The 19,006-nt window shown below is 37.5% G+C and overlaps 1 protein-coding gene across 2 annotated transcripts; it reads right to left on the minus strand.

Annotated features, from left to right (window-relative positions):
• Positions 1–1,401: 1,401 nt before the first annotated feature.
• LOC116211810 (ultraviolet-B receptor UVR8) lies at positions 1,402–7,112 on the minus strand. 2 transcript variants are annotated; one of them, XM_031546331.1, is made up of 12 exons: positions 6,747–7,112; positions 5,153–5,339; positions 4,908–5,054; positions 3,886–3,967; positions 3,574–3,729; positions 3,306–3,479; positions 2,834–2,905; positions 2,657–2,728; positions 2,418–2,536; positions 2,165–2,250; positions 1,986–2,038; positions 1,402–1,833 (listed from the first exon to the last, which is right to left on the minus strand). In XM_031546331.1, exons 1-12 carry the CDS (start codon positions 6,856–6,858, stop codon positions 1,747–1,749), a joined length of 1,347 nt encoding a protein of 448 aa, XP_031402191.1. In that variant the 5' UTR covers positions 6,859–7,112; the 3' UTR covers positions 1,402–1,746. The 2 variants fall into 2 exon arrangements, with proteins under 2 accessions (XP_031402191.1, XP_031402190.1); XM_031546330.1 differs by having other exon boundaries at positions 1,402–1,836; positions 6,747–7,111.
• Between the last annotated feature and the right edge of the window lie 11,894 nt (positions 7,113–19,006).

A 19,006-nucleotide genomic window follows, 5' to 3' on the forward strand; every position in this document is an offset into this window, starting at 1 on the left:
CTCTCTCTCTTCTTACCCTTTCCCTTTAGTTTGTTTATTCCATTATTATTTTTCTCTCTCTCTTTTTCTTTTTCTTTTTTTCCAAACTTTTGCAATGGGAAAAGAAAATTATAGAGAAAAAGGAAAACTTATTTGGTTTTGGGAAAATGACAGTAAATAACTAGAAAATTAAGGTTGCGTTTGGTTTCATATTAGGATTTTAAAATCAGATTTTGATTTTGATTTTGAGTGGAATAAATGAGGCTCATCCTTTGACTTTGTATGAGTTATGTTATTTTGTTGTGGAAAAAAATAGTATAAATAGGGCTCACTCTTTGATTTTGTATGAGTTATTTTGTTTTGTAGTGAGTAAAATTAAATTAGAATTATAATTTTAAAATACTATTCTAAAACTAAACAAGCCCTAAGATCAAATAAAGGGAATTCGATATAGTAACACATTGATTCTTGTCGGTTGGACTTACGGCATCCCTTTTATTGCTCTTTGAACTTTTATGTTTGTTTGTATCCACCTTTAGATTAGGTTCTCATTCCTCCTTGATTCTCAAATCCATCCCCTTCTATTTGCACCGGAGCATGCACCGTGATCTTTTGAGTCAAGCGGAGGAGCTCCATTCGCGAGACTTGCCCCTGAATGCTCGTGTTCAAGAGTTGAATAGAGTTGGTTGCTGATTGACACGCGCTACTTGAATAAACATAAGACACTATACATCGAATGTTTTTTAATTTTATATATATATATATATATCTATATAGTTGTTGAGATTATGAGGGAGTTTAAGATAATCTTTTAGATTTGTCCAAATGAGGTAAAACCCAAAAAGAAAAAACAAACCGAATGTATTAAGACAAACCAACCTAGGTGTCGTAATAAAATCCCCATATCCACTCATAGGATTCGTTTGTGGGTGCACATGAAAAATCTATTTGGTTCTTGTTATCATCATCACAATGATGCAAGCAATCATTGTTGTAGCTGACTTTTCTAGTTTTTTCTTCTTTTTTTTTTTTTGGGGGGGGGGGGGGGGGGGCGGGGGAGGAAGGTGTATATATAAGAAAGGGGCGAAGGACCACAGGTTGCAGTGAAAGAAAAATTTTATGATTCCGTCACGAAACCGTTAAGTCCCACTTACAATTATCAAGTTGGAGTGAAAAGTGAGTCCCCTGCTATCAAGAGAGAGAATAGTACAGTGATGCACCTCTCGTCTAGTGATTAAGAGATCTCAGGTTCGATATTTAGTGAGACTATCCGTGCTCCTTTATTAGATATTTATAATTTCTATTTTAATGTACTAGACTCATGAACTTTCCTTACAACCAAAAAGAAAAAAAGTGAGTCCCCTGCTAAATATGGAACCATATTGAATAATTGTTGTTGGAGCCATAAGGAAATCGTGGAAATACCTCATGCTGAACCCATTTTGCATTTTCTTCTTTCCTTCCATATAAGATCATCATGACAAGAATACACTACCCAGAGCAGTGAAATAAAAGATAAGCTCGATGGTATGAGCTGGTTATTCTGCCCTAGTTCCGGAGATGCACCGTCAGGTTTCCTCTGCGAACACATTAAGCTCGTATACATATGCTAAGGTGGCCACTAGATCAAAGAGACAATACCAAAAGACCGAAGAACGAAGGAAGTAAAGAAAAAGAAATATATAGTATTGAGGTTATAAAGTTTCTAATGTAGAGTTTGAGATTTCAGACGAGAGCATTCGGGTAAAAGCCATTGGAGTTCCTGCATCAGACTCTCATCCTCTTGACATCGTTCCCTGGTACACTAGCATCATTCGCATTGCCTTGACCCGGTGCAGCCGATTGCTCTTGGACCTGCTGCAAAAGGCAAATATTGGTATAGCAAAATATAGCAACTGGACAGTACATAAACTTAGGGACCTGAATATTTCTAAACCGCTAATGTAATTCAAGTAAATTTTTTTGTTACTAATGCGTTTTGGTTTGCAAAAGAAGATGGTACTCACGATTTCATCAGGAACCCGTGCGTATCTCTCTGATGGAGACACCCAAGACTTTCCTGCTCAAGCAAATCCAACCAGTGAGATGAGACCAAAATAAAATTTCTTTCACGGTATCCATAAGAAGAAAAAGGTTTTTTTTTTTTTTGGCTGCAAATGATACGAGCGGAGCGAGAGCAGAGCACCTGATGATGAGTCGATATTCGAGGACTGAATCTTCTGTCCACTCGATCCATCGACACTTAGAGCCTCTACAATCTTTGGCACATTTCTTGACATTGTAATGATTCGGTGTGAACACAAGTCAGTGTAAATGTGTAATGGACTAAAATCCGATCAGATTGCTCATGGGAGATTCTACCAATAGATGTCATGATGATGAATCTATGTGAAAGAGATGAATACTGAGCATGCATGCTCTTAAGAGAAATCACTTACCCGTCAATACATTCTCCATGCCCGAGCTGTCCGTTTGTGCCTCTTCCCCAAGAAAATAGATTGTGTCTATCAGTAACAGCTAATGTATGCCTCCACCCACATGACACATAGACCACTTTCTGCCTCAAAAGAAAATGGCCCATAATAAACTGAATTAAGAAAGACAAGACAAGAGAAAGCAAGAGCAGAACTCAGCTACTACAATATCTCAACTATAGAGGAAGGTTACAGGAGCATGCCTGATCATTTGGCAACTTGATATGCATGGGAGCACAATAATCGGCATTATCGCCAGTTCCAACCTGTCCAAACTGCTCAGGAACAAGAAGGCAGTCATAAGGAGTGATTTTTAAGATCAGAAACCTGAAGAACTCCAAATGCTTCAATAGATTAAATCAAACTAACAAGTTCTCAACCTTATTCCAACCCCAGCCATAGAGTTTTCCATCAGAGGTGAGTGCCATTGTGTGTCGCCAACCCCCCGACACCTGAAAAAAGGAAAATGGAAGAGTTAAAAGGATGCACATGCAAAGCTAACACATTTTGCCAGGGCAGTTATTGTTTTTCAGTCAACAGATCAGCACATAGATGGATGAACGGAGGGGCAGTTCAAGAGTATTTCTGAGTTTCTGGGATGAAAGTAAGAAAAGTTAACGTTAGTTTCTTCATGACAGAGTTACATAACGACTCATCAGAAGTTCAAGAAAATAGAGATACAACTGCACTGTCATCCCCCCTGATCCCATCACTGAACAGAGAGGTCGAAATTTAAGCTTGGAAAATGTAAGAACTCCTTTATATTTCAACAGTTGTTAAGGTTTTCATTTCAAATATTTTTTTATTCTCTTTTTTCCTTTAAAAACAAATGCAACTGAAACAAAATCTCACCTGAGAAATGAAACTATCACGTAGTGCTTCAAGTTTATGGGGGATGAGGTGATCCTCAAAATCCCCTTGCCCTAGTTGACCATATTTACTCCACCCGTAAGTGTATAAGCCACCTGAAGCAGAAACAGATATCGTGTGTCGCCACCCACAAGCAACAAGAACCATCTCCTCCCCCTGCAACTCGAAGTTGTTAATGAACCATGGAGAGAATTACCAAAGCAAGCATATATAAGATGAGAATATGAAACATCGGACAATTCAATCGTACATGAACAGAAGAAACTTTCTCTGGTATGGACCTGTCATTTCTGTCACCCAAGCCCAGGTTTCCATAGCGACCCCATCCCCATCCATAAAGCTCCCCATCATCCGTTATAGCAGCTGTGTGTTCAGCTCCAGCAGCAACCATTTTTACGGACAGGCCCTGTTAGCATTAATCAGCAAGAGCAGAAGATGTGTTCATCGTCTGCTAACACCTATAAGCCTTCTGACAATGAAAATACTAATAAACTCCGGAGTTGATGGTGAAATCATGTTTAATGATAAAATTGTCCAACATAGAGGAATGAAGATTGTGCACCCGAAAAGCTTGGATCTTTTGTGGCATGAGAGAGTCCTCGGTGTGGCCAAGACCAAGTTGACCATTTTGATTTCTCCCCCAGCTTCAATGGGATCAAGACAAGAGCTCATGAATAATCTCAACAACAATGACATGCTCAAGCTAACCCAAAAACTCGGCATGAATAGGAGTTGATGAAAGATGAACAACTGCACATATGAAGAGCTTGTACTTTACAGAAACAGGGAATAAAGAAGAGTTCAATGGAGCTTCGAGTTCGACCTAATGGCTTCTCCGTTTCTTCATATTCTATCTCCTAAGTGCTCAACTCAAGAGGCCCAGGAGCCTAATTGAGCTTATCTTATAACTTTTAATTTTCAAATGGGTTAACCACCTATAAAAGCACGGCCTTTACACTTTTTCCTAAATATAGCATGACCTTTGAAAAGTAGCATAAAAAGGCACGACCTTTGCACTTTTTCCTGAATATAGCATGATCTTTAAAAAATAGTAAAGAAAGGCACGACCTTCATGCACGATCTTCCTTTTTAACGTGTCAAAATCACCGCTAAACATGAATGTCTTGTCTTTTTATGCTATTTTTTAAAGTTTTTGTTATATTCAAGAAAAAGTGCAAAGGTCGTGCATTTTTGCGTTACTCTCCAGGTCGTGCTATATTTAGAAAAAAATACAAAGGTCGTGCATTTATGTGCTATTTTCTAAATGTCGGTTATATTTAAGAAAAAATGAAAAAGTCGTGCTTTTTCTGGGTGATTAACGCCTCACATCTTAAATATACCCACTTCCAGGTTATCTTAGATCTTGAGATCAAGCGCTAGTGAAGGCAAACCCATCTTGAGCTTTCTCGAGCCAGAGTTTATCCGAGATTGTAAAAGTAAGACAAGCCAAGTTGTCAAGATTAAGCATGATGAAAATCACTTCCTGCTGGTTTTGAAGATTAGTAGTTAAAATTCTAACAAGTATGGCTACGGACGTATTGCTTCTTATAGATAAAATTCTAACAAGAGACAATCAATACAAACCTCTGCACTTCCCCTTCCATGGTCACTGCCAAACAATGGCTGTCCCCACAAGCAATTTGTTTAATCCTCAAACCATGCAATGCTTTGACTGGCTGGGGAGTAAACAAGTCACTAGAGTTGCCATGTCCCAACCTCCCAAAGTCGCCCCTGAGAAAGATCAGAGAGCAGTTGAAACATTCATAGTTTCGACGTACTCTATAGTTCAGAAGAAGAAGAAGAAGCAATAATAAAATAGTAAGACCAACCATCCCCAACTGTATACTTCTAAACGGGACTCAGAGTATGCGATCGTGTGGTCAGCTCCGCAAATAACAGAAACTACTTCATGACCATCAAGTGCATTCAGCTGTGTAGGGAAAAGGCGATCCTCGGCATCCCCATGACCCAGTTGCCCATCTTCTCCACGGCCCCAAGAGCAAATGGCATTTCCCGCTGCAAAATCATGAATAAATTATCATTTATTGCTCAGCCAGAACAACGTTTGGGATTTTCATGATATTTGCTGTTTGAGCTAAAAAAAGTGCCATACTGAGGTATAATGAACAGACCATGGCTCTTCAATCTATTTCCTTTTTCCTTAACATCTTTAGGTTTTTGTTCTTACTGACTTGGAAGTATAATAGAATCTACCCAAGATGCTCGACCAGTAATTTCATTAATTAGACAGTCAACGAGTTTAGAGGATAATTGTCCAAACAATCATTTCCACAGTTCCTTGACTTGTCTTTCTCTTTACTGTACAGACTCAGGGACAAAAAAAAAAAAAGGAAGGAGACGCAATATATAACAGCAGAAAAAGGTGCAAGACACTTATAGGTGGAACTACAAAACGCACAGAAACAAACGATTAACGGTTCTAATGTGAATAATCACAGTACCCTTTTATATACCATACAGTAATTGAGAAAAAAGAAATATCAACAAAAAGGAAAGCAAATGTAGATTCAAATGATCGACTGTGCAATTGACCAACTATTATAAGCAACACTGCCATCAAATTCATGCACCAAACAGGACGTCCTAGTGCACATTGAACTGACCGCAAAATTGCCTGCGACCTTAATTGTTAAAATAGACTAAACGACTTTTATACCTGAGACGAATATTCTAAAGAAAAACAAATTTCATGCCATTTCCAAGTGCTTTCAGATCGGATGGGCAAAACTGTAATTATGACATACACCAGTTAAGCGCGCAGATAGGACCAAGCTACGTGAGAGGGAATTGATCCCACTTCGTTTGAGTTATGACCGAGCTTAACTGGCAATTCAGCAAACTCGAGCTTGTCAATAGTCACCATCAGCACTTTGCGTGTGCGACTGAGTCGAGCTTCTATCATATCATTGTCTAAAAATACTCCACATATCACATGACAGGTATCCTCCATTTTCTCAGAGTTACTGATCTTCGAGCTCAATCATTTCAAGCTCAGCATTCTCTAATTTGAACTGAGAGGCATTCTTAACCAATTCAGCAAACTCGAGCTGGTCAGTACTCACCAGCAGCAGTTTGTGCGCTCGATGGAGTGGAGCTTCTATCACAATCATATCGTTATTCTAAAAATACTCCAACTATTAAATGACAGATATGCTCCGTTATAGAGTTATTGATCTTCAAGCTGAATCGATCTCAAGCTCGGCATTCTTTAGTTTGAACTTCGCCGAGCTCGAGCTCGATCTTAGAAAGAAGATGTTGGGCTGAACTTGAGTGAGGCTCGGAGGCCAAGCTCTCATTTTAGGATGACAAATGAATGAATCCCACATCAACAGAGAGCGAGCAGAGAAGCTGGCTAAAGAACTGAAGTAATAAACAAACAAGGGAGCGTGAGCGAGGGCGTACAGAGGAGAGCAACGGAGTGGCTGGCACCGGCGGAGATGAGAAGCACGCGTCGAGGTGGGACCTGCGGGGCGGGGGCCACTTCAGTCCCACGCTCAGCTTCCTCCACAGCCATACTCGTAGCTTTTTTCTCTCTCCCTCTCACTCCCTCGCCTCACTCTGCCCGAGACTGAAACGGGAATACCCAAAAAGACAACCGATCCCGGAGCAAGAAGAGAAGAGCAATCTTTATCTATCTGGGTGCTGAAATCTTCGGGAAAGCAGTGATTTTGACGAGACGAGAGAGAGAAGGGACGTGAAGAGAACGCAGAACTGTAATAATGGAGAGAAGAGGTTGAGCGGGTTCAGTCCTTTACTTGACTGGGGAGAGAGAGGAGGGGGGAGTATTTATAGTGAAAATGATGGGACGTGCTTCCTCCCTCTTTCTTTCTTTCTTTCATTACCATAATTACTTTCAGGTAAAAAGGAATTCTCATTTTTTATATAATAAAGTATAAATTCTTTTACTTTTGTTTTCCGAATGATAATGGAAAAAATGTCCAGCCAAAGCGAAATACAATGATTTATCGTTGGACAAACAGCAAAAGATAACAATGTGAACTAATCAAATCAGAATAGATATAGTTGCAAATTGTCATGATTTGTTATAAATTCTTTTAATATGATTTGCTTGTGGCAAGAAAGTGCATGAAATCACCAACTTTCACCTTCTTTTTTCACCCATGGCCATGGACTATTTTTTCCACAAGAAATTACTAGCTTATACTTCATTTTCAGATCCACTGTGCCATCACTTTCTTTCTTTCTTTTCCTTCTGACTGATGTTAACTCTTTTTCATTTTTTAAGTGAAGTAACATTGCCGATCATCAAAATATTTATAAACAAAAATGAAAATTAAAAGAAAATTAAGCCGAGCTGTTAGTTTTCATTTAATTTTTTCTATTTTGATTACGTGATTGCACCATGTCAGTTAAGACGTAAAAAAAGAACCACTATGTCAGTTGGAAGACATAAAAGTGACTGTATTACAGACCTAAAACTAAAATAGAAGTTCATAATTTTATGATAAAAGCGTAATTCACGTAGATTCAAGAAAAATATGAAAATTTATGATTTAATGCTCATTCACTAATTTCGCAAATCACAGCATAGGCTGAAATAATAATAATAATAATAATAATTATTATTATTATTATTATTGTTATTATTATTATTTTGCATCGATTGGCCTAAACACGATACATTTCTAATTAATTTCAAGTTCCAGTAGGATAGATAAACTCCGTCCGCCCGCCGCAACTTACGTATATTGTAGGGTGCCTCATTGTTGTATTTATTTAATTAATAAATAACTAATAAAGTAATCAGATTTATGGAGAGTAAATGATCAATTTCGTTCCTGACTTATGTAAGTGGCATCAATTGGATCCCTGAGAAAAATATTACATCAATTCGATCCTAGGTTACATCGATTTGTCTGTAGTCATATTAATTTAACCCTTAAACACATCGATTTCGTCCTTGATCACATCAATTTAGTCCTTTGTTACATCAATTTGGTCCATGATCACATAAATTTAGTCTCGCCGTTTGATCACATTAATTCAGTCCTTACTTGATCACATCATTTGGGTCATTGTCAACATCAATTTTTTTACATAAAAAAGGTTCACCCGGTCTCTCCGTTCTTTTTACTACTCTTATCTCCGAGTCGACTTTGGAACATTTGTTCTCATTGCTCAGGCCCCTGACCCTCGTGTTCTTGGTGGTTATAGAAAGCTTATAATTAGTACTACTGCTTAAGATCAAGTTTCAAGCCAAAAAGTAAAAAAACAAGTTAGAAAAATGCGGTTAAAATTCGATTTTCACAATGCAAAAATTTCGGAGAGGGATATCTCTCAAATTGTGCAACGAAATTACGAACCGTTAAGTGTTGTAGCTTCCTTACGATATGATAAATCTGTCTATATAAATTTTTTGGATCAATATTCACTTATAAGAATTTGTTCATGTGTTTAAGAGAGAGAAAGTTTTATGAGTTATTTATGGTAAATTCTTATATAGTCAATATTTGTCCAAAAATTACAAAGACAAATTCCTCATATCGTAAGGAAGCTACAAGACTTGATGGATCGTAATTTATTGCACAGTTTGAGAGATATCACTCTCTGAATTTCTACTTGTGAGTGAAAACAAAATCCCACTCACATTTTTCTAATTTGTTTTTTTGCTTTATGGCTCGAAACTTGATCTTAAGAACACGAGAATCGGAAGTCTAAGCAATGAGAACGAATACTCCAAAATTGACTTGGAGACAATAGTAATAAAAAGGAGGGATAGACATTTTTTATGTAAAGAATTGATGTTGACAATGATAAAAAATAATGTGACTAAACAATGATTAAATTGATATGACCAAACAAAGAAACTAAATTGATATGATTAATGATCAAATTGATGTGATTAATGACTAAATTGATGTGACCAATAACGAAATTGTTATGATCAAGGATAAAATTGGTATGTTCAAGAACTAAATTGATGTGACCAATAACGAAATTGTTATGATCAAGGATAAAATCGGTATGTTCAAGAACTAAATTGATGTAATCAATTGATATGACTATGGATGAATATGATGTGATATAAGACCGAATTAATTTTTTTTTTTTCGGTACTCGATTTATGACGCTTTCTATCTGAAGATAGAAATTAAAGTGATAGGGCTCTATTATTATATTGATGTTCAACCAAAAGAGAACGGACGAAAGGACAAGGGAGGGAGTCAGTTATTACTATTAGGTATGGAAATATTAATAATGGTACGACTCTAACCATTATATTTGCCGTCGGAAGGTCCAACAAGCCACACCACTTGGCATGTGGATTCCCGTGCCTCCTTCCCCTACTAGTATTTAGGAATGCCTATACGGAGCCTCCTTAAAAATTATACTTTTACTGAGGCTCAAAAGAAGGTAAATTTCTTACTAAATATCGATATATTTATTATTTAATAAGAATTTTATTATATTTAAATTAATATTTTTTTATAAAATAATAATATTATTATTATTTAGTAGACATATTATTATATTGAAAAATAATAAATTTCTTATTAAATAATAAGTTTAATTATTATTTAAATTTTTTTTATTATTTTGTTAATGACAATCATCCGACAACTTACGACGTGACACTTTTCGATTGGATTCCGTAAAATCCTCCTTTTATGGGGAATCTGAACTGAAGTTAATCCCATTAGTATATTAATATATTTCATTATATTATATGATATTATCCATTTTATAGGTGACGTACCTCCCCAATGTGGGGGACAATGTTCTTCCAATAGTACGCGGATAAGATATTGTTAGCTAATAGCTATATGTGTCTTCCTATTATTATTATTGTTGTTCTTGTTATTCTTATTATTGTTATTGTTGGTATTATTATTCTTATTATTGTTGCTATTGTTATGACTATACTCCTCTATTCTATGTGCATACAGAAATTTCATTACCGTTACTACACCAAATCACCGATTAGTCTGGTAGGACATCTAGTTAGATTGGGAATACGCAAATTTCCCTTCTTTTCCACCCCCAGTGAAATCATGAAGTCTCCTCGACTTAATTGTGTATATCAGGTAGTTTTTGGTAATCCTTAATTGTGTAAGATCAGTTTTTATTTTTGACTCCTCTAGTATCTCTTATTTTTGTAAAGTTCGCGAATTGACTTGATTTGAGGGGAAAAAAACATGGAACCACGTGATTTCATTTTTCAAAATTAAAACGTTTGGTGTATTTTGAAAAGATAAGCGAACCACGTTCTTTTATATGTAATTTGCCCGCATATGGTGGCAGTGATAAATTATATTTTGCTGTTATATATAAATAAGGAGATTTGCCAAATCCTCTTATATTTCTAAAATCTTAATTATTTCAATGGCATGTGTTGTAATTTTTCTCAATACTCAAGGGTTGCTTATTATATGCGAGTATCAGGAGTATTATTACACACATTTTTTTAGGACTTAGCGTATTTTGAAAGATAAAAATGTATATGTACAATCAATATATACACAACCAGATCGTGTAGCCGGGTTATACCCAGTATCACATGTATTATATCCATATTAAGGCCGGGCAGGTTATGTAAAATTATAGTTTTTTATTTTAATATAAGTACATAATTAGATTTATATATGAAGATTTAAAAATATTATTACAATATCAATTGGCAATTAATTAAGAAAAAGCATATAAAAGTGCAATAGGAGTGTGAAGGTGGCTGCGTGGAGGAGGGAGGGGGGGGAGAGAGAGAGAGAGAAGGATGAAAAGTGGGAGGAAGAGAAAAAATGATGGGAGTCGGCTAATTATTTTTATTGAAGTTAGGTGAGTACCCGCAAGTTATGCGTACCTCTCCATAAATTAAATATGTAGTTATCTACTTATTGAAGAAAATACATATGTTGGATTCTTTTAGTGTTTTTTTTTTAATTTTATATTTGTCAAATACGTTATGTTTTTTTGTTGAATTAAATATGTTATTTGGATGAGTATTCAACGAAATATTTGGTTTTAAAATACATCATTTGGAAGAATGTTGTCGAATAAGTTTAAACTATATGATAAGTTTGCACGTATGCGCAAGCTAGAGTTATCGGTGCCAAGTATTTTTTTAATATTATTTAAATATGCACGTGTGAAATATAAGCTTTAATATGCTGAATGTAAGAAATGTTAAGAGCAGATGAGAAACATTTTTATTATCTTAATTTATTATAATTTTATTAGAAGAACTTGAATATATTGGACAATGAAATTTTCCGAAGGTTTCCTGCTTTTCTCAGGATCTTCTCAATATGTAGAAGCATATAATTTCAAATGACTAAAATACCTATAATCATACGATCTTGCAAGGCAGTTGGTTCAATGAATGAACATTACTCATATGGGAATGGAGATCACCATTCTTTCCATAATCAGGAAAAAAATTCCACTCTCAAGTTAAAATTATATTTCAATCGTGATATAAAAAACGTAATTCCCACTTTCAACATGGCAAAGTTAAAAAATGAAAGATAACCTAAATTTAGATGAATAAGTGTTCCACGCTCCAATTTCTGAGAAGTATCTCAAGTAAAATGTTATGGAAAGCAAGTGATTCCCTCTTCTAAGAAAGGTCTTAAGCAAACCTTGGAGAACGATTTTATATTTTGGAAGACTCAACATGGTAATTTAATAAAATATTACACATTAGCCTTTTCATCTTCCATGATTTAGGTCATTTTTTATTTTGAGAAGCAATATGACATCACAATGTTGTGCCACAAACCACGTTAATGATCACATGAAATGTCACGTAATGAGAAGTTTCATTCATCCTACATGGCGTTTCTCGATGCGTTATCTTTAGTATTATATATAGATAGATTTGTCAAACATATTACATTTCAAATATATTAAAAAGCATGATAGTAGGCATGAAACGAATATTTAGCTTTCGGATGAATATTTGTTTCCAATAGTTAGACTATATCTATCCACGGTTTCTAATTCGAATCTCTGAAATTGGCCTATCACTGCTACATAATCACCACATCATTTAGAGATGCATTCAATAAAAGAGAGACTTCACATCCCGACCATCATGTTTATTTTTAAGTCTCTTCGTTGGAGCTCACATACATATTTAAATTAAAAAAGAAAAAAAAATGGCTATGAGTCAAGGATGTCCCACAAAATAAACATGCAGGATATAGACTGCTTCTGTAGGGCTACTTACAATGAACTGGACTTGATCTTGGTCTGCCAGTCCAGTCCACAAGTTCCATAGTCCCGGTAAATCGAGATACGAAATCTGACATGAGCTCATGGTTGTCATGAACTGTAAGTGCTCTAGTAGTGAGATAGGCCAAAAACTCATGGAGTACATCCATCCATTCCGATACTCCGTACTTGTGCCGTATCTTGAAGACATGAAATGGTTTTATTGGTACGCATGCCACTGCTATACCATTGGCATCCAGTTCAAGCTAGCAAAAATGCTCAGGTTTTTCGGCCGTCATGTTGTTGTTCGAGATATGATCAGCTACCCTACTGAAGAAAGGAATTCGGACACTCATTTTATCTAGTTCCTTGAATGGTTCAAACCACTTCAGCAATTGGAAGAACTTTTCACTGAAGAAGCAAGAAGGGTACAACCAGTGCCATATGGGGAAAGACATGTTATAGTTCTGTTTCAGCATATGTGGTATGTTGATCCCCCTAGGAGAAGAAGTACTCGAGCTCGAGCCCAAGGAAAGCCATCAGAGTTTTAGCGGACCTATTCTTCAGAGGTTTGGCAGACTCTACTCACAAATATCCTTGACAATGATGATGCATACAGAGAATTCCAACGAATTATCTGTGAAAAGAATGGCATAGTCCCACAGGCCATATGGCCACCAGCCCAAGTTCCTATGGAATGGGACTATCCAGGGGATTATCAGCACACTTGACCCAGTCTTGAACAGGCCCTAAAGGAGTACAATGAAGAGAATCCAGCTCCTTCTCCTGCCTCTCAAGATTAGCATTTTCCATACTCTATCCCTCCTTCTAACTCTCAAGACCCGTACTTTCCTGATCTAGAACCCTCATGCAATTGGAAAATCTCATGCAGTTGGATCTCAATCCTTCTACTGCAAACCAAGTCCAGCCCAACTCTACTGCCCAGCAGGCAGCCTAGCTCAATGATCAAGCAGGCCTAAGTGGAACTGCATATTTGCATGATCTTGACAACTGGCCTTAGCCTGTCCTACCGTCACAGTCACATATTCGTGAATGGTGGGATGATGACTTGACCGTTGAAGATATCGATTGGGCTCTGCACAAGATAAAAGACAAGCAGAGAAAGATAGTCAACAAAAGGGTCATGAGCAGTGATTACAACAACAACGACTCCATCGAAAGCAGAGACGATCCAACTACTTCAACCACACATTAAGCATTTCAGCACTGCCTCCAGTGAGGTGTTCTCCACTCACTTTATCAACCGACCCCTCAAGATTCAGTTCGTCCCTGGATGTTGTCTCATTACTAGGGTACTGGGTTCAGCCCTACCCAAGAAGGATATAGTTGTTGGTTGGGACATCATCACTAAGGTGAACAAGCTCAGGATGACGCCAGAAGGAGTCCATTTTAAACACTACTCTTAACCGTATGTGCAGACCCCTCGACTCTTCATGGCACAGGAACATGAAGTCAAGCAGATCCTTAGTGAACTGGTACAAGAGCTAAAACGCCATTCTTGTGCGGACTCTCATTCGGAGTTCCTCAAGAAATGTCCTCACCCATTGTGGAAAAATGAGCAATTCTTTGTCTAACTGCCATTCAAGAAGAACGAGGACATCAATCTTACTAAAGCCAGTCACTCAGGAATGAACCCTGAGCACCAGAAACTTACTACCGCTGAATGTACTGAATTACTTCAGCAAGATCTCATAGAGCCCTCTGATGCACCATGGGCTTGTGAGGCCTTTTTATATGAACAAGCGGTCCGAGCAAGTCAGAGGAAAACTGCGGCTGGTTATCAACTACCAGCCCCTCAACCACTTTCTACAAGATGACAAGTTTCCACTACCGAACAAACTGGCCCTTTTCTCTAGCCTTTCAAAGGCTAAGGTGTTTTCGAAGTTTGATTTGAAGGCGGGCTTTTGGCAACTTGGGATCCCTAGAAGATAGGCCCAAAACTGGGTTTTGTATCCCAAATGCCCATTACCAGTGGAAAGTCATGCCTTTTGGGCTCAAGACAGCACCATCGCTGTTTCAGAAGACCATGTGTTGGGTTTTTGCTCCTATCATGGAACAAGCCCTTGTCTACATTGATGATATCCTTCTATTCAGCCCATCAGAAGAAGCTCATGTCCTCCTACTCTGTCGATTCTTAGAAATTGTCCAAGATTACGGAATTATGCTATCTAAAAAGAATATGGTAATTGGCCAACGAGAAATCAACTTTCTTGGCATGCAGCTTGCCAATAGCCAATACCAACCAGAGTCACATGTGGCTCAGGAGCTAATCAAGCACCCTGAGGAGTCACTTACCAAGAAGCAGATCCAACAGTTTCTTAGCACCAAGGTTTTTAGAATCGCGATTCTACCTAGAATCGGTCGAGGGTCGTCGAATCGTGAATCGTAAAATCGTAACGTGAATCGTAAGATTCTACCTGTAATTAAAAAATAGCATATATACATGTATTATACTTTCCTGAACAAAAAATAAATAAATCAATCCTTGATTCCTTAAATTCAAAAAAATACCAAAAACCAAAAGTTGTTCTCTATCTCAATAAGTACTTCCAATGCAGCAAGTCCTGGTTCAATTCTTTTTCCCTTTACTCCACCCAATTACTAGTGTTGGTTGCTGAGACGTTCTATGATTTTATCAGGATTATAGGCTATTGGCAACAATGTCGGAAATCAAGAATCGGTCTTGCATACTTAGTTTATCATCTACTGGGCATTTGTTCTACGCATTTCATCCGCAGATAAAGCTAGACAAGCATCATATGACTTGCTAAAGTCCTAAAATCATATAGCATTTTGTTCATCAATAAGAATGAGTCGACATGACCAACCAATTGCACAGACGAAGATAACTGCAAAGCAAATCCACTCTACCGGCAGAACCCAACTCCACCCCATTTAAGAATGAGCAGTTAATCAAAGTGCTCATCACCTATAGCGGAACTTGATCGAATCAAAGTGTCAACTTTCACGCTCAATCGCAAATTGCACCACAAAAGTCAAAACTTTTGCTGAGCATTATGCACAAAAAGCTCAACTGAAAATCTAACGAGTTACAGGAATCCAAACCGAAACGTACGGCCATTCCACCAACAAAGTAAAGACAGTATGAGAATCAAACTTGCAAAAGCCAATAACCTGAGAAGCCGTCGTTGTTGGCCATGGCGGTGCCCGAATATCTCCGCCGATCAAATGCCTTTCCGCCTCGGCACCGACCTGGACGGGGGATCGTCGGAGGCGCCCTGATGCTCGGACGGCAATGAAGAATAGCGTTCCCAGAGGCGGTTAGTTCAGTCCTTCTGGCGCTTCTCAGAATCGCCTGTCTCCCTTGTGGGGATTGCCGATTTTTTTAGTCAGCCTTCAAGCTCGTCGGATTCGGAACAACCGAACAAGAGACACCGGTATGGGTAGAACAAGAAGAATCTGAAGGCCAGTGGATTAGGGCACGGAGATGTCCGGGAGAAGGGGGGAGAGCCGGAGAAGAAGAAGAGGAGGAGGAGGGGGGTTTTGTGTTTAAGAAGAGTCGGGCTCATTGCCAATGGGCTGGGCTTTGGCCCAAGGGCCCAAATCAGGCCTGCCCTCTGCGCGAGTGTGGGCCGAATCCGGAATCGCGAAATTGGCCCGATTCCGCGATTCAGCGATTCAACGCCCGATTCAGGCCCGATTCAACAGATTGCGATTCAGCCCATAGGATCGGAATCGTATGACCCCCCTAGAATCGTAGAATCGTACGATTCTATGATTCGAATCGTGATTCTAAGAACCATGCTTAGCACGGTTAACTACCTTAAGAACTTCCTTCCAAAAATAGCCAAGCTCACTCGCCCACTAGAGAAGATGCTAAAAAAGGACGCCCCTGCTTGGGGTTCCACTCAAACAAAAGCGATCAAAGAGCTCAAGGCTCAATTACAGCCCCTGCCTCCACTTCAAATTCCTTCTACGGGGAAAAGGATCCACCAGACAGATGCAAGTGATAAGTATTGGAGAGCGGTCCTGCTTGAAGACCTGAATGATAAACGCCACATCTGAGGTTACAGGAGTATGAGATTCAAGCCGTCAGAACAGCACTATCACTCCACCTTCAAGGAGATCCTGGCGGTTATGAATGGGATAAAGAAGTCCGAGTTCCACCTAGTGGGATACAAATTCTTGGTGGAAATAGATATGTTTAGCTTCCCCAAGATATTGTAATTCAAGCAGAAGCAATTGCCTCACCCTCAACTGCTCAGGTGGGCAGAATGGTTCTCTAAGTTCGACTTTGAAGTCAAACACATCAAGGGGAAACACAATACGCTGGCAGACTTCTTCTCAAGGAAGAACAAGCACTGACTCGGCAGACTCTACAGGTTTTGCCCGCAATCTGCATGTTTTCAAGGTTGCAGTTTACAACCCTGCGAGCACAAAATCAAGCCGCAGGCGTCCATTGGAGAAGTCCTGGAAGAATAAAGGGTGATATACCCCCTGAAATCCATGACTTAGTACAAGGAAAGCGGTTTCAGACAGAGGCACGCAACCTTCTCTGACAGTATCAATGGAGGATATTCCGATTTTATGGAGGACTCACTCTCCTACCTTTCGGGATACATCCTCATTTCCCGTACATCCATCCATTCCGATACTCCGTACTTGCGCCGTATCTTGAAGACATGAAATGGTTCTATTGGTACGCATGCCACTGTTCTACTATTGGCATCCAGTTGAAAATGTCAAAAGCAAAGTCCAGAAGATATTCTGGAAAGAAATCGAAGTACCCTAGAAAGAAGCGCAGGTTCGGAAAAAAGTACAAATCCTCCAGGTGCTATAATTGCAACCGACCAGGCCACTTCACTAAGAACTGTCCAAGGGTCCCGAAGCAAGAAGCAAAGCTCGTCCAGCAATTAGAAGGATCTCACTGGAAAAAGATGACTTTGAATCCCTTTTCTCTCCGGATGAAAAAGCTAGGCCATCTTCCATAGCCGCCCTGGAAGTCCTTACTGACTCAGACTCAAGTTTTTCAGGGTCTGACTCAGACACGTGTTATAAATGATTGGGCAAATTACACAAAAAATCTAAGTTTTGTAAAACGTCTCAGGTTTGTCATAAATTTTGTTTTGTAACAAAAAAATTCACATGTTTTGATAATCGTCTCAGATTTGACCTCTCGTTACCATTCTGTTAAGTTTGCCGTCTATTTGCTTACGTGGATTTCACGGGACCCACAAAGTTTACACACCATCTAATAAACTATATGGTTTTTTCATTACATACCAAATTTATGATGAAATTGAAACTTTTTTGAAAATTTAAAATTTTTTTATTTAACCTATCTTATTTGTTTATTAATTTATGTTTGAAGTTAACAGTCCACGTATACAAAATTGACGGAATTTATAACGGAGGTCATTTTTGAGACAATTTAGAAAACTTATGGTTTGTTTTCTTACAAAACAAAATTTAGGACAAAATGGAGACGTTTTATAAAATTTAGATTTTTTTGTGTAATTTGCCATAAATGATTGCTTTGTTATATACAATACAACAATATAATAAGCACAGTTAACTGATGAAGAAAATAAAAAGAAAAATGTCTTTAAACTGGGCATAACAATATCTTTACTTCGGTACCATTTAGGCAGCACTTCCACGAGGCTGTAATTATCTCAAAATTCTTGAATTGTATAACTCTTCTTTGTAAAGTAACGATCTGGACAGATCTAAAACTTTCTTACCTTTGCATCCATTATTGAACTCTAATTTCATTAGAAATAACAACTTAATAAATAATTAATTTTTTACATAAATAAAATAACATTTTTACTTATAACGTGTGTTGTGCATCCCTCTTTATCAAGAAAAATCATGCAAAAACTGATTATTTCATTAGTCCTTGTGTTTACAATATTTTACAATCGTATCAACCTTATTGTAATTGTTCATATATCTTTTCAGATCCCAATTTTTCTAAGATATGATATATTATTATGACACCTCAAAATCTATTATAATATTGGTAAAACAAAAGTATGCATAAAAATAAATTGTCATGTGAAAACAAGAATTCAATGAAAATATATGAAACCAATATATTAATCAAAAGAAAATAATGATCTTACCAAGCAAACCATGATGAAGCCGATTTGGAATGATCAAATTAACGTAAGATCGGACCAAATTGACATAATATAGGTGTTTGTATTGGTCAAGTATGCAGCATGAACTGCATATATATAGTCCAGAAAGATAGCCACGTCTTTGTATATATATTTTTCAATATAAGAGTAAAATATATATTTCATTGTATCAATATATATGTATATATATATTCCTATCGAGTAAGATTGTATATTATATTCAGCTGTCACTACGTACAATTCATTATATATTTTATTATATATCAAACATTCCATATATAATATTTACATAATTAATAGGACACCCTCCTTATAAATAAATATATATTTATATAATTAAGATGATGATGTGGCTTCGTAAAA

Source organism: Punica granatum, chromosome 6, assembly GCF_007655135.1.
Source record: "Punica granatum isolate Tunisia-2019 chromosome 6, ASM765513v2, whole genome shotgun sequence".
Lineage (NCBI taxonomy): Eukaryota > Viridiplantae > Streptophyta > Magnoliopsida > Myrtales > Lythraceae > Punica > Punica granatum.